Genomic DNA, 15393 nt, shown 5'->3' with positions numbered 1-15393 from the left:
GTTTATACACTCACAACACACTGTAAGTAAAAGTGTGAGTGCAGACGTAGAAGTTTTGAAGCCTGCTCACTGAATATAAAAATCTATTCAAAGTAGAAAGTGAGGACTAAATTTTGGAGTGCTGTTCAGACAAATACATTTTCCATCAACTAAGGTTTCTTAAATATGAACTGTATGAAAAAAACAGAATTTACACAATGTTTACAAACCTTGTTGTGATAAATAAATAAGTTTGATGACATTTTAACTACTTCTTTGAGTGGCCGATAGAAAGGATGTAGACAAAAATCCTCCTTGTGGTCTTTACATTAATGTGATGAGGCAATTCCATGTAGAACTCAGATTAATTCAATTATTAATAAAACCACATCTTGTTTTCATGAGGTGGTCTGTATGTTTGCCACTTGAGGCTTTAATTTACACTATTAAACAGACACCATATATCACTTTTAACGCACTGTTGGTCATAAACAGGTTCTTTTACACAGTAGAAGGTGTATTTTTTGGCGGTGTCACTCCCACTCACCAGTCTGAGAGCTTTTCTACTTCACAATATATGATGAATATTCACAATAAATGCATTTTTGATGTTCCTTGTTCTTATTCAAAGAGGAGTCCTTGGTTCTCGATGAGACAGTTTGATAAAAACCTTTATCTGATCCATCGTTTGTTTCAAGTCTCCTATCTGGCGTTTGGTGAGGGGATTTAGTGAACCAGGCGGGAACTCTACCACTTCCCCCTCTTGCTCCAGTCCTTAGGTGTGAAGTGAAGGCATTTAGGATCTATGCGCAAGTGTCTCTTCTGCATCGCTCTTTCGTGTCCGTCCACAATGTCCTCTGACAGAGTCAGGATGTACTGACCCTGGATTCAAGAGACCAGACAAAGACAACATATTAGACAGAATGTCACTTCATATTTTTTTTGGAACACAAGGGAAATATTTTGGGGGGACATAAAGAGGTCCGTCTACATCACAGTGTGATCTGGCTGGATACCAACTAGGGATGTCTCAACGCCACTTTTTCATGTCCGGTACAGACACTACAACCTTGAGTATCTGCCAATACTGACACAATCCAATAACATCTTTTTCCCTCTCTTAAACAACTAAGCTGTTAATTACACCTTTACCATATTATTATCTGTGAATGGATACATTTTGCTTAACACAGCCATCTAAAAACCATATCGCTCAAACTGTGAAACAAATATTCTACTCCCCTAAAGGAAGACATACACAGCACAGAGAATGACTCAGTTGCTTCATTTTGTTAAAAATTATAACACGTCTGTCTTCATGGCATGTTGCTCAAAGTTTAGCAAAGAACTTAGGTGAGAATTTAGGCCAAGGGATCGTATTGAACTATACTGCCCACTCCCCCAATATCTGATCCAGTGATTTTGGCCAGTGTCAGACCGATACCGAGTATCATACCGCCTCATCTTTAATACCAACTCAGGTATCATATTAGTCAAATACTGCTCACAACAACAACCAAAAGTCTCAGACAAACTACCATTTTTCTCCCCATCATGACATTAAAAAGTCTCAAGATTAATTTTATAATCAAGATTATAAAAGACAATAAATAAAAGTAAAATTTTTCTTTTAAAGATTTATTATTTTTCATGGCACTCCTTCGACTCCATAAACTTCTGCTGTTTATCCATTTACACTGCAGTTATTTGTCATACCATATTTGCATTTCTTACAGCCTTTAATGCCAAGTAAGTGTCAAGGGGTGTTAAATTTTCATTTTCAGGCAGGGTGGGGGATGCTACACACCAGCAAGCTGCATATGTAGATGCAATCAGAAAGGGCCGGGTTGAGGATGGTCTCTCACCTTGTAATAGTTGATGAGGTTGAGGTACTGAAGCGTTGAAATGACGTCTTCTTTCTTTACACTTGTGATCTCGCTGATTTCACTGCAGGTTCAAAGAGAAAAGTCAAATGAAAAGGGAACCAATCATCTACCTGCTCTTCTGAAAATAACTCTCGGAAGGTTAATTAAAGGTTTAGACAAAATGCCATCAGTCACATACTTGATGGTAATCTGCGGCCGTTCTCCATTATCGGGTTTCAGGTCCATGAGAATTTCCAGGATGGTCTGCGACCAGTAGGAGCGATAGGACAGAAGGCCGAGGTCAGAGAGTGGCTTCTCAGGAGTTCCTGTTTTCCCTTCTACTTTGGACAGCTCATAACCTGTCAAAAACACACAGTGAAAAGATAATTAGCATAAGTGAGGTGAACAAAAATCTGTACAAATATCTACTGAACTTCATGCCACTGATTTAGATTCTACACTTACTGAACTCGATGAGCAGTTTGCCGTAGCCTCTCCGCTGGTAGGGAGGCAGGGTCAGGATGCAGGCAACGTTATAATCTTCAGTTGACTCTTTTTCCTGCAGAAAACAAAAAATATTTCAAGTTTTGGGAACCCTTGGTAAGATGTGGTACTGTTTCCAAGCCGTACCAGTAATTTTTTTTCATCACTTGTGTACCTTAGAGAAGTATCCCACTATGTGGAAGCCTTTGGAGTCATACTCCGTCATTACGTAGAAGAGAAAAGGGTCTGTGTCGTAATACAAGGTTTTGTGGTCCAGGAAACACTTAGCAAGTAAACACAGGTTCTGGGAATATGTCTGGAAAAAAATAACAGTCAATGTATCAATCAAAGACAAATTAAGAACACAAAATGTTAAGGAGAGAGAAAAATCTGCCATCACCTACTTTGTTTTTCCTGCCGTCAATCTCAAAGAAAGAGATAGTGCCTTTGCGGTAGATCTCGTTGCCTGGAGGATGTCTTAGATTACATTTTGTCTGTCAAAGATGATGGACATGAGAGGATGAGAGCAATGTTCAAGCAATCTAAGCAGTGAGAGGTTAAGGGCTTACACGGGTGACATACTGATGATTCTTACCAAATGCCTCTGGAGACACTTCAGGCTTTTGAGGTACTTGAGACAGAATTCACAGAGGTAGAGGATGGGCAGTGTGGTGAGTTCCTGTGGGTACGGCGAGAAGTACCAGGGCTTCAGTCTGTGACGTCCCAGCTCTATACACTCTATGTTTTTCATGCGGGTGACTATGTCATCGTGGCTGCGGTCAGACACCAGACTGCCCGTCATGCGGGGTGCAGACGGGATGCCGTCTGAACTGTCCTGGGAATCCTAGTAGTAAAACATTTAGACAAATGTTAGATACTGCTGGTGCAGCTGTTTTATCAAATGGAGTATACTGTATGCATTTTGAGATTTTCACACATTTGATTTCTTTTTTTATATATATTTCTTTAAATAAGTAACATGTATAAATCACAGCAGCTGTACATGTTACTAACATGAATAAACTTGGGTCTGGGGTAAGCAACACCTCTGTTTTATTGGACCCACTAAGGCACAGCTGAATTTGGACAGTAACACACAATCAATGGGCAATAACAGGAAATAAAACAGACCTCTGGTGGTGGTAGAAAGACACTGGCACTTTGAGGGTTGTTATACTGCAAAACCTTTATCATCTAGAAGAAAAAGACACAAAAATACAGGCTTTTGGAAACTAAAGAGGGGAATAGATCAATTCTCATTACACTGAACTGGTTAAGGGGCAAATTGAAGGCATTATTGAACTTCAGTGTAACATTTGTAGTTTTAGTACATTCCAGGGTGGGTTCATCAGGAGCCAGCAAGCAAAACTGGCAGTCATAGGTAGTGATAGAGATGTTAGACAATGAATGAAGAGTGAGCAAAAGAGCAAAAACAAATGTTAAGACAATTATTTCACATTGGTTTGATAGATTTGTATATCACGAACCCACAGGCCACTGTCATCAAAGATGATGTCAGCTGCAGCAATTTTCTAAGCTCAATACAACAGCTGAGCAGCTTGTGTCGAGGTGGTTGACAGGGCAAACAGAATCTCTGAAAATCCATTTCCTGCCTCATTCAGTGACATTAAATCTTTTTTTTAGTTTGTTCAACTGATACGTTACATCTATGTAATCAAATGGACCAAACCACGATCAGCTCTTCAGCTCAGTTATACCACCAATCTCTCAAAAGCAAAAAAAACATTCACTTTAGATAATTTTGTCAGAGATAACTGATGAAAAAGATAAAATACAATTTATTATATGGAAATCCAACTCTCCATATAATAATCAATTTAAAGTTGTAGCTTTTTTTGCAAATTATCTTAATATGTACTCCTCATTGTACAAGTTGCAACAATTAATTTGGTCACAGCAGTGAATTTGAAGATGGAGCAAAACAAAAGGCCAAAATAAACCAACTCAACTTCAGATGAAAATGAAACACACAAGACTGAAAATCCTGTACAAAACTAGTAGATACTTCCTGTTATGTCATATGTCATTATATGTATTTAAGTTAGTCTGAAACTTAGGATTTATTAATCAAACAAAGTTAGGTCTTCACAAACACTGATTTTAGGCTCAGAAACACATAATGAACAACCTGCAGTGTAACAAATTCTAAAATTAACAAACTGAAAGTACTAACTTGCAAATATTTTGTCAAGAAACTACTTTTCTCTACTTCTCTTGGAAGAGAGTAAAGAAAAGAGTAAATAAAATATGACAAAGAATTCATTTGAGAGACAAACTTTGGGATTTGTTTTCTGACAAATACTTCTGTAAAACCATTTATAAAATTTGGCTCATTTTAATCAAGTCAGTATTTGTGGTCATTTTTGCTTTTAGTACTGGAATAGATGATGATTAGGACTGTGTGATGTGGTAAAAAAAACAAACCAAAAAAACCTCAAAAATATACTCAAAGATATTGTTATTACTATATAATTCACAGTTAGTGGGAACGATCTTTTTGCGCCAGAATTTTTATTTTCACTGAGAAAAACTATTCAAATCATAATAATGTGACATTTGTTAAAGTCTGTCCCTGCATCTTTGTAGAACTACAGTACTTCATTATAATGCTGTAAAATTATAGCTCATCCGATTTGGATGTTGCACTCGGAAATGAACAAAATATGTGACTGTGACTGCAGTTACTGTGCACCAATTAAAATGATTTTGTCACTGGCTGAAATGGAGAATGTTACCAGAAGTGAACATGCTTATTGTATACGTTATTAAGCTTGCAGTGCTTGAAATAAAAGAGGATACAATCATGCAGACTCTGACATAAAGAATACATTTAAAATGAGAAAATAATAATCAGACTGTAAGAATGAAAAATACTGAAGTTACATACCTCATCAGCTGCCCCACAGTTAGCTTTTCTCTTCCTCCCGGGCTGCGAGGGGACGAGTCGTCGGGCAGTGCCGTTCTATCATTGCAAAGAAACAACGTATTAGCCAATGACAAAGACTTCAACTGAAATATTTTAAAGAACCCAAGATGACTGTCCTTACCGTTGTGAGCGAGGAGAGCTGGTCATGGTCTTCACGGGACTTGAAGGTGTTGGTCTCCCTCACAGCAGGAAAAACAGATGCCTGAGAGGCCTCAGCTGAACTTGGCAGGGAGGGCACGGGGGTGGCCGGGGATACCTGAGTCGCCATGGGGACGGTCTCTACTTTCCTCTTCTGTAGCAAACAAACGTTGTTAAGACATTTGGCTTAAAATGGATACAGGCAGACCAATCACACTTAACTGAATCAGAATGTATGTTTCCAAACAAGATTTTGTGATTCCAGCCAGACGCATGTGATCAACTTAAATACACACTAATGTAATGATTAATATCAGGAGCGCTGTCTTAATATTACCTGCAGTTTGTTCACTGATTGGAGCCAAGACTGTGTCTGTTTTAATAATCACATCATACCAATTTAAGTAGGTTTATCTCCAGGTTATACTAGTCCAATGTAAATTAAACCCTATTTAAACCTGGTATTAAGATGCGACAGACACAGATCAGCTGCAACTGCATTGGGTTTACACTTACAGCTAACAATGTGTCTTCAGGAGTGTTTTTAACCCCTAAAATGCCAGTCAGCATGCATCAACATTTTTTTCATTTGCAGTGTGATTTATTGTTAGTGGCTTCAATGCATGCGATTTATGCAGATAATCAAAACTCATAAAATCATCCATCTTTAGCACGTATATGTATGATTACAACATAGACAAAGAATACCAGCTACCTTGACAGACTTGAAGCTGAAACATGGCTTGACAAGTCCAGTGCATACACCTGATAAACTTTTGGGTACACTGTGAGTTAAACCACTTCCAGCTGTGATCTGCACGACTGGATCATCATCTTCTTTTTTTGTGTCATGGTTGTTTATATCTGGATTTCCATGCAGTTCAGCATGACCCGATAGCTGTATGATCACACAAGATGCATGTTAACACCAGGTTTAAACAAGGTTTCAGTCATTTCTAGAATGGGTAAATTCAACTTGTACCGGTGTGGGGAGGGTTTTGCCTCTGGAAGGAGCTGTGGCAGGTTGTAGGTTGAGATCTAGACTCTTCCTCTGAATTGAACAGAAAGGAAGAGAAGGAAGGGGGATTTAACTGACATTCATATTGTTAATACTCAGGTATTCACTGCGTCTTCAATAACAACCAACACAGCATTAAAAATGAACAGTTTCTGTGGCCGCCATTTCGAATCAAATCAGATATAACGAAGTGTAAATACACAAATTTAAGAATGAAAACTGATTACTTCAATGTTTCCTTAGGTGTCAAGGCTGGGTTAAATGAATATTTCTGTGCACATACAGCTGAAAAACACATCATATATTGTGTTGATAGATTTTAACAAATCATTGTTCAAGCAGTATGCAATGTATTTATGTCATTAGTAAACATGTAAATGGTTGCTAATAGCTTGTAGTTATTTTTTATTCCCAGTAAATTAACAACCAGTGAAAATTATTAACATATAAGACATCATATTATTCGTCGTTTTTGTGCACTGATTCCAAGTACTAATCTCACTTGCTATGATCTACACCTTACAGATCATTATAGCCACGTAGCAATATTCATAACACAGTAACTAATATTGAGATTAGCTTTCAAATGCTGTCTACTGGCCTTCCTGGAGTCATCTAATATCACTCAGTCACCACTGCAGCTGTCAAACACAGGTAAAATGGTAAAATGATGCTGCCAAACCTCACTGTATTGTTAGGACCTTTGGGGCTTTGAGATGAGCATTTGGTGGCGTAGCTTACCACTTCTCTTTCTGGAGAACTGGGACGGGAGCCTGGAAGACCATTCTTGGTTGGTGTTTTAGCTTCTTTCTTAGGGAACTGAAGCTTCTTCATGTCCAGCCTGTCTCCTGTGACCCACTCATCCAGGCGCTTGTTGACTAGTGACACAAGCAATTTCACACAACCAAGAACACATTTGGCTTTTTGTGTAAGATAATCATATACTAAATGACTGTAACTATTAAAATGTAAAAGAAAATGAAGAGAGAAACACAAACTATACTCACAGTCGATATAGTGAACATAGTAAAGCTTTCTTGATGACACTTCCTTCACACTTAGAATTTCAGCCAATGCTGCAAGAAAAGAAGTCAAATTAAAACTTGCACTTAACTCAAATGTTAAAAAAAAATATTGTGACAAACTTCCATAAAATAGCTGATAAAACATTACAGATTTATCACCATAATCAACACCTGTCAGCACAAATTGTTGGTTAAAGGCTTTATGTAGTTTTCACTTAACTAAGGCAGCAATTCAATGCAGAAATGCTAGCATTTGATGGTTTAAGCTTCACTTGTGCAGTGCTTTCTAACCAGGCGTATCTGCACCCCAGGAGGTAATTCTGCAGTTGCCAGGGGGTACGTGGAAAGACTGTAGAGCAGCTCAACTAATACTGAAAAGTGTTTTTAGATTTGATTTTAAAAAAGTCCATCCGAATATTAAGTCAGTTAATTACTTTGGGTGTTACTGAAAAATAGAGTATGTGAAATCTAGTAAACAAATGAGTCAAGGAGATAAAATAGCCTGATGGAAAAAATAATGAATAAATGGTTCGGAATGGAACTTTTGCTACTAAATGTGGCTGTTGTACAAACGCAAACTTGACCAACCTGAACACTAAACTAAACATTTACACTTCGACTGTTGAAAAATATTAAAACAACTACTACTGTGGCCACTTTTATGTTACAATTAGTGAAATAATAGCCAGTGTGAAATTAATTCAAATTAAGATATTCAGAATATAACTAATAGTGTTGATAAAGGGGTGATCATACAGGGCTGTCAGGGCACATCTTTAAAAAAAAAAACATACAAAAAAAGACTTTGCATTAACATTGCATTAGTGTACTAAACTGCTGCTTTGCTGTTACTACTACTACTATTATTATCATTACTATTATTATCATCATTATAAATTAAGTATATTTAAATTTTTAACTTATTTGTATTAAACAAGTACCTTTAAATGTTCACATGGCTGTGGGAAATTTTGATGGCCATTTTCCACAAACAATTTTATAAACAACAGGAAATCAATTAATAAACGTTACGTCCTAGTTTAAAGATAAATTTACGCTGTGACGAAATATTATAGAATAAAATTGTCTGTACTTGACAAATGTCTTGTGTTTGGCTTTTAAAGACGTCCAACACCGATTTAGGTTAAAGAAGAAAACTCTAACATGGGAACATCTTTACTCACTAATAATATCAACACTCACATGAACCTAAATGTGACAAGGGTTGGTGGAAAAGTTAACCTTTAATTTTAAAGTACCAAAAAATATATGCATTTATCCTGAGATGTCAGAACAGAAATGCTGCAATAATGCGCTGTTTCAGGTTTATAAACAACAGCATTATGTCAAACTCGCCTGGTCCGACCCAATAAATTGAATTTTATAAAACTGTTTCTGAGAGTTCGCTAGTTAATTTCTAACTGGACACAACAGTGGTTTTGCAAACATTTAAATTAAACTCTTTCACATCTTATAGCTGCATGTGTCCCCTCTGTGAGTGTAGTGTTTACAGTGCTTAAACCAGAGGCCGTGGCGGCGTCCGTTAACAACAGCTGAGGCTGGCTTGTTAGCATTAGCTAACGTTAGCTTAGCACTGGAAAAACAACCGTCCGGACAATACTTACGCCATTCGTCTTCGTGTTCTTGGTTTTTACGAAGAACGGGAAGGCGACAGCCCTCAACAATCTCGACCTGTGGAAAATAACACGTTAATTTGAACCCTGAAACTAGTCAATGTCTCTAAAATAAAATTATATCTAACGAAAACCTACCGAAGATGAGTTATCCGCCATTTTCGTCATCTGTGAGAGCAGAAGCAGGGTGTTGTGGGAAAATGCCGGTCTACAGCAAAGATGAAGAAAGAGCAAGATGGAGATCCGAGAGCGAATGTGGAGAGCGGAAGTTGGAAAACCAAACCGGAAAAAAGAAGGATAATTATTTTCAACCTCCGTACTACATTCTTCCAAACACTTACAAAATACCTATGTATTCTTATATCTGAAATTAAATGGAAAATGCCCTTTTAGCCCCTTTTTAGATCACATCATAATGTGCACTTATTTAACAATATAAGCCCCCCAAATGTAATGTATTATTGTATTGTTATATCAAAATCAAATTGTGTTTTCTTGATGTCAAATAAAATATGAAGTGTGCTTACATAGGCTTGAACCAAATAGAGCTGCAATGTTTAATCGATTAGTTGTTTATTAATTGATTACTGAATTAATCATCATCTATTTTGATAATCAATTGATGAGAGTCATTTTTTAAGAAGAAAATTCAAAATTCTGTGATTTCTGTGATTTCGATTGAACTAACCTAGTACCAAGCTGAAACCTTTCCAGTCAAATAATACTTCATTCGATCCTTTTGGTACTCAGATCTAGGGGGAAAAAAAGACTATTTATATGGCTTTTCTCCAAGTCAGTCACCACAAGTGTAAAGAAGACCCTTCAAAAAGGTACTGAATGAAGTATTTCATTGGTATCAGTATCACTTTAAGTGTACTTGTACTTTTTAAATTATATCCAGCCCCAGTAATTACTCTGAATGTACATCGCATCCATGATCTAGAAGTTCTGTAGGTGGTTGATCAAGAGTTTGTGCAAGGCTACAGCTGGCAGTCATTGTACCTGCCCTCTACAGGACACGCTCTCCTAAGAGAAATTTCTGACAAGAGGTGTCACCTCCGCTGTGTATTGGGAACAACTGTGGCTTGCTGTGAGCACTTTGACTTTGTGCCAATGATAACAGTGCTCCTCTTAGCCCTGGTGTTTGCTGGGAAGGTTGAGAATTAAGGGGTCTGAGAGTCTCCTCTCTCAACCCAAAGGCTAGATCAATCATTGAAACTGTATTTGGAAGCTGTGTGAAATGGCTGGTTGTGCTCCCCTGGAGGAGCTTAGAACATACTCCATCAGAGGCATGGCAGCGTCAGCTGGATTTTACAGGTGTAATGGCACAGAGAGGTATTGTCTTTCTCCACTTCTACTGTTATATTTTCTAGGGATATGCACTGCATTCCAAATCATAAGCATTTTTTTCTCTTCCAGTATGTACTGCAGCTTCCCTCACAAAGTAGACACCATTGCACAATGTATGCATAAAATTGGGACAAACTACTTTTGTCATGACCCTCTTGCTCATACATCCATTCAGAATAGTTACAAAAGAATGCTGGTTTGCATACTGCAAAATATGACCGGATGCAGTAGGACATCCATTTTTGGCATGCATTTGATATGTTATATACTGGGACATAATAAATCTCTTTTTAGTATTCTAAATAGTGTGGTAGTATTCTGTGGTTCATCTACTTCTTCATGCAGCTGCAGTGGGAGCTGTCTCAGAATGAGAAAGGACATGTACCACCTTTATTGTTCCACAAGTTTATGTGTTTTAGACAGTGACTTTGCTGTGTGTACACTGTTTTTGTCAGAAGCCTGGGCCTGGGAAACTGTTGTGTGATCAGGCCTCTGGCTTCACACCATTAGAATGCAGAGCACTTGCAGTAGTTACCTGAGGTAACTCCAGCATTATGAGTACATTCATCATCTTCTAACTGCCCTCTTGGTCTCAGTTTGCAAAATTTTATGTGAGCCAAGTAGCATGTGTGCAACACCTTTATTAGGATTATTACCACCTGATTGGGCAGTGAGTGCATTGATCTGTCTCTGGGTGCTGAGGCTTTAGTAAAGTTTAACCAATTAAAGCTCATTCAATTGCTATGCAGTACTCGTAAACAACCAGAAGAGTGAGTACACACACGCCCAGAAAACCTACTCTGTAGAACTACTATTCCATTGCAATCTGGCACTTTTGAACACTTTAGTCGTGCAGTATCACACGGCGTGAGAGGCAGAATTGTGTTTTTCAACAGCTGGATAAGGAAAACATGTTTGCTGTGACTGAATATGGAGCAAATCAAAACAGGCACCAGCCTCAATATGCTGAGATGAAATGTACATATTCTAGCTTATACATTACACTGCAAAAAGATGACATGCAATGACATAGGACTAATACCATGTCTTCACAACGATACCATATCAGATATCACAGTATCAAAGGTACCAAAAAAAAAACATCTAACATCACATTCAAGACTTTCTGTACCAGCACTGTGTGCAGGCTGTTTATTACAAAGAAGAAAAAACTGGCGCGTCATGAGTGAGTCTTGAGTATTGTTCTTTTTTTTTCTAGTATTGTATCAACATTTAGAGTTCCAGTATTGTGAATGCTTTACATAGAACAGGCAAAAAAAAATACAAAGTCCTATACATTTTCAAGGGACAGTGATTTGGGACAGATATTTGCCAGCAGGGGTCTCTCTTGTATACCTAAACAAGCCTCAAGGAACAAACCGGCTTCACATAAAATGTCCATTAATTCAGACTTACTATGCAGCTAAATGGAGATGTTAAATCAGATTTTATGGAATCTGAAGATCAACCATGGAAACTGTTGTATGTTCAGTAAATACATAATGATTTAATACTTGTTTGATGTCTTCTTTTACTGTTGCTGAAACACCTTAATTTTCTAATCTCATACTGTCTATATAACGATGAGCGTAGATTGCAGCAGTGTGTTTTCAGCCAGTGAATCCAAGTCTTTGTTAGAGTTTCATTCCCTTTCAGCTTCTGTTGAGACGTCTGAATAAATATTATGACTAAACTGCTTCAGCACACTGAATGAAGCCATTATGTACATTTATGGAAAGAAGCTCTTAAATCACTGTCATTATACTGAATTGTTTGTCTGCAGTTACAGCTCTCACAATCATCAGGACAATGACGCCTGAAAATGGGATCATATCTGGTTCTTCAGAATATTTACCCACCCAGCTTTCCATTTTTGAAGAGAATATAAATTCCTCCTAACAATTGAGTTATTTTGGCCACAATAATGAAACTTGCATTAAAAAGAGCTATGCAAAGATAGTAGTATATGTGACACGAAAAACTGGCAAAACTATCACATGTGTAATGGAAAGTATACACAAAAATGATCAAAGTCTTTAGCCTTCTTACTTCTTCTTACGCTAGTGTGTGATATCTGATTGAGCAAAGTGTGTAAAAATAAACCCTGGCTAAAGTATATTTTGCAATAAGCCTCTCACCTTACATTAACCTGCTCATTATATGGCTACGAAAATAAATAATTTGGCAAAAAACATGATTTTAAAAGTTATTTTATTGTTCCTTGAGAGTCTACGATCAGATCTGCGTTTATAGAAATGGTCTGTAACTCATAGTCTGCTATTCAGATATAACAGACCTTCGAATGCTGTAACTGACTGATCAGAATAATGTATTTAGCAAAGCCATGCAATAAATTACGTTAATAAACTTTAACGATTACTTGTTGCTGTGTTAAGGCCTTATAAGATCATAATGTGAACTAACAACAGTCAGTGTTTGAGCAAATCATGTCACTGAGCACAGGCAAAGGTTATAAATTATCTTTATTATAATCCTTGGAACAGCGTTCAGTATACAGAACTTGCATTTTTTTTTGAGTTGAGAAACCATTGATTAACCTGTAAATAATAAATAAATTATATCAGAACAAAATACAAAAAAGAACAAATCTGTGTTGAACAGCTTTCGATTCCATGACTACTTGTCAATCAGACGGTCGAAGCATCCTGTAGGGATAGCCTGATTATTATTGTTTACCATGCATGATAGAGTGCACTTGTCAGGTGGCTTATTATTACAAACAGGTGAAATAGTGACATGATAAATAAAAGTGTGAGAGTGAAAAAAACATGTTGATTTGAACACACGCTCATCAGCTGCATCTCACACATTCACTCCCAGAACACTGCTTACACATGATTACATTTGATTATAATCAAAGTGTTTAGTTTCTCCACTTCAGTCAAATTGCATCTGTCAATAATCACTTTTCTGATCACTTTTCTGACCTGGAGAGGCCACTGGAAAATATCTTCGGAAACATGATTGAAAATCCAGAAATCAGGACTGTGTGAGATCTGAATTACTACAAACTTTGAGGATGTTTTTTCAGAGCAATTTCTTTGGTCAGATTAATAATCAAATGGAGGACAGGCCAAAACAGAGAACAATAAAGAAATAAATGAGTCAATAAAATAATTAATTAATCAATCAATATTCCATAATATGCACCAAAAATAATGTAATAAATGTATAAAATGTGAAATAAATCTATATTTCTATATAGCCCATCTATGTATGCATGTGTTGATATCAATCAAACAATAAGTGAAAAGTCGACCCTCTTTGGACGACAGCCTCCTTATTTGCATAATGATATAGAAATATATGAAGAAATGTAAAAAAGAAAAAGAAATAAATACATTTGAGGGAATAAATGGGGGGGATAATACAGCAATAAATACATATATAAATTCCCAAATAAATTAGGGCTGCAACTAACGATTATTTACATTCCATTAATCTGTTGATTAATTTTTCTATTAATCGATCAGTTATTTGGTCTATCAGATGACCGAAAATGTGAAAAATTTAAGTTAATTGTTGCAGCTTTAAAATAAATTAATTTTAAAAAATGTAAATTAAATGGAAAAATAAATGGTAATACTACAAAGGTAAATTAATACAGAAGCAGATTAAAACAGAAAATATCAGTTCTATAACAGTTTTAAAGTAATTAATGCCAACATATATTTTTGACATTGTTTTTGGTGCATATTAATTCATTTATTGTATCAATATGTCTTAATTTATATTTTATTTTTGGCCATTTCGGTGCTCCATATATTCTCACTGAGAAGTGCACCCACTACTTTATATTTAACATTTTGCAGCAGAGAAAGGATGATTTGTTTTCTTCTTTGGTACCACAGGCCTTTCAGACCTCAGGCCAAGACTTTCTCAGACTGGCTAATGACTTCAACGCTGCTAATTATCCCTGCTTTGTTCCAGGGTTGGAGCTGTTTCTTTACTACGTCATACCCGCAGGCCTGCTACCAACTCATGGCTTTTGATGTAATTTGTGGAAGGTTAAAACACATATCTGCTGACGTTATGCAATATATTTTTTCCATGCTACACGTTTTCTTCCGCTAACTTGAGCACCAATTATCTTGACTGGGTCTGACTTTAAAATGGCAACATCTGCCCAGTGGCTTCAGCTTATCCAGCACCCATCTACAGTACATATTCCTGTTATAGTTCTGCTTCTGTCCCTCCAATTAAATCCTTAAGAGGGTCATCTGGCAAAGATGTCCGCCAGATTAGCCTTTGTTACTGAACAGCAGCAACAAATAAAAAGTTGAAAAAAGACAGATTGCAGCGTCACATTTTCCCTTAATGAAACTGGTACCTTTGGATGGTTATTGCACAAATAAAATCAAGTTCTTAATATAAAACATATAAACTGACTGATGCCACAGCAGTGGGAGGTATAACAATTAAACATCACAATGTCGACTATTGCTATTAATGATAGAATCCATCAGTGATTATTGATCTGCTCTCTGATCCAGTTTGCTCCTAAAGAGGCCGTCGATCTCTTTAGCTACATAATGAAACATTTGGTTGACTTGTTGTTCCTCCTCGCCTTCTTTCACCCAGCACATTTCACACCTGTTACCTTCTCACTCCTGATTTGTTCTTTTTATATCTACACCGGTGACGCACTTGATTCCAGATATTCTAAAAATGTTCAGCAGAAAGCAGAGAGGATTTGCATCTCCTCAAACACGGCAGGAGGATACATACATTTGGATGAGGAAATAAAATCATTACGCTTTACCCTGAAATTTAAGATCTCATAAATTTCATTCCTAAAGTGAACATGCAACATTCAGTTGCTGTTTTTTTCCCGTTATACTTTCAAGCAGCACTCATCACATAGATATATAAAAATAAAATTAAATACAAATAAATAAAAAGAGGATAAACATACATTGAAAAGTGCAAATGT

The 15393-nt window shown here is 36.8% G+C and overlaps 1 protein-coding gene across 3 annotated transcripts; it reads right to left on the bottom strand.

The window, feature by feature from the left end:
- Nucleotides 1-371: 371 nt before the first annotated feature.
- LOC146318879 (histone acetyltransferase KAT5) lies at nt 372-9314 on the bottom strand. Of its 3 annotated transcripts, XM_084731058.1 has the most exons (16): nt 9228-9314; nt 9081-9147; nt 7438-7506; nt 7172-7308; nt 6395-6463; nt 6128-6310; nt 5396-5566; nt 5236-5310; nt 3459-3521; nt 2923-3171; nt 2732-2821; nt 2503-2643; nt 2310-2403; nt 2044-2203; nt 1845-1926; nt 372-861 (listed from the first exon to the last, which is right to left on the bottom strand). In XM_084731058.1, exons 1-16 carry the CDS (start codon nt 9255-9257, stop codon nt 727-729), a joined length of 1815 nt encoding a protein of 604 aa, XP_084587184.1. In that variant the 5' UTR covers nt 9258-9314; the 3' UTR covers nt 372-726. The 3 variants fall into 3 exon arrangements, with proteins under 3 accessions (XP_084587184.1, XP_084587185.1, XP_084587186.1); XM_084731059.1 differs by lacking the exon at nt 6128-6310; XM_084731060.1 differs by lacking the exons at nt 6128-6310; nt 6395-6463.
- Between the last annotated feature and the right edge of the window lie 6079 nt (nt 9315-15393).

The sequence above is a fragment of the Lutjanus erythropterus genome, chromosome 11 (assembly GCF_056507025.1).
Source record: "Lutjanus erythropterus isolate fLutEry1 chromosome 11, fLutEry1.hap2, whole genome shotgun sequence".
In the NCBI taxonomy this organism is placed as follows: domain Eukaryota; kingdom Metazoa; phylum Chordata; class Actinopteri; order Lutjaniformes; family Lutjanidae; genus Lutjanus; species Lutjanus erythropterus.
Note: the sequence above shows the minus strand (reverse complement) of the source record. Positions and strands in the feature narration are given on the sequence as shown.

Bases quoted from the DNA above. Each gene is read 5' to 3' on its own strand.
- LOC146318879 (XM_084731058.1), bottom strand. From the start codon at position 9,257: ATGACGAAAATGGCGGATAACTCATCTTCG. The intron at 7,507-9,080 runs GTAAGTATTGTC...CTTTTCTTGCAG, and splicing joins AGAACACGAAGACGAATGGC to CATTGGCTGAAATTCTAAGT. The intron at 2,822-2,922 runs GTAAGAATCATC...CATCTTTGACAG, and splicing joins AGTGTCTCCAGAGGCATTTG to ACAAAATGTAATCTAAGACA.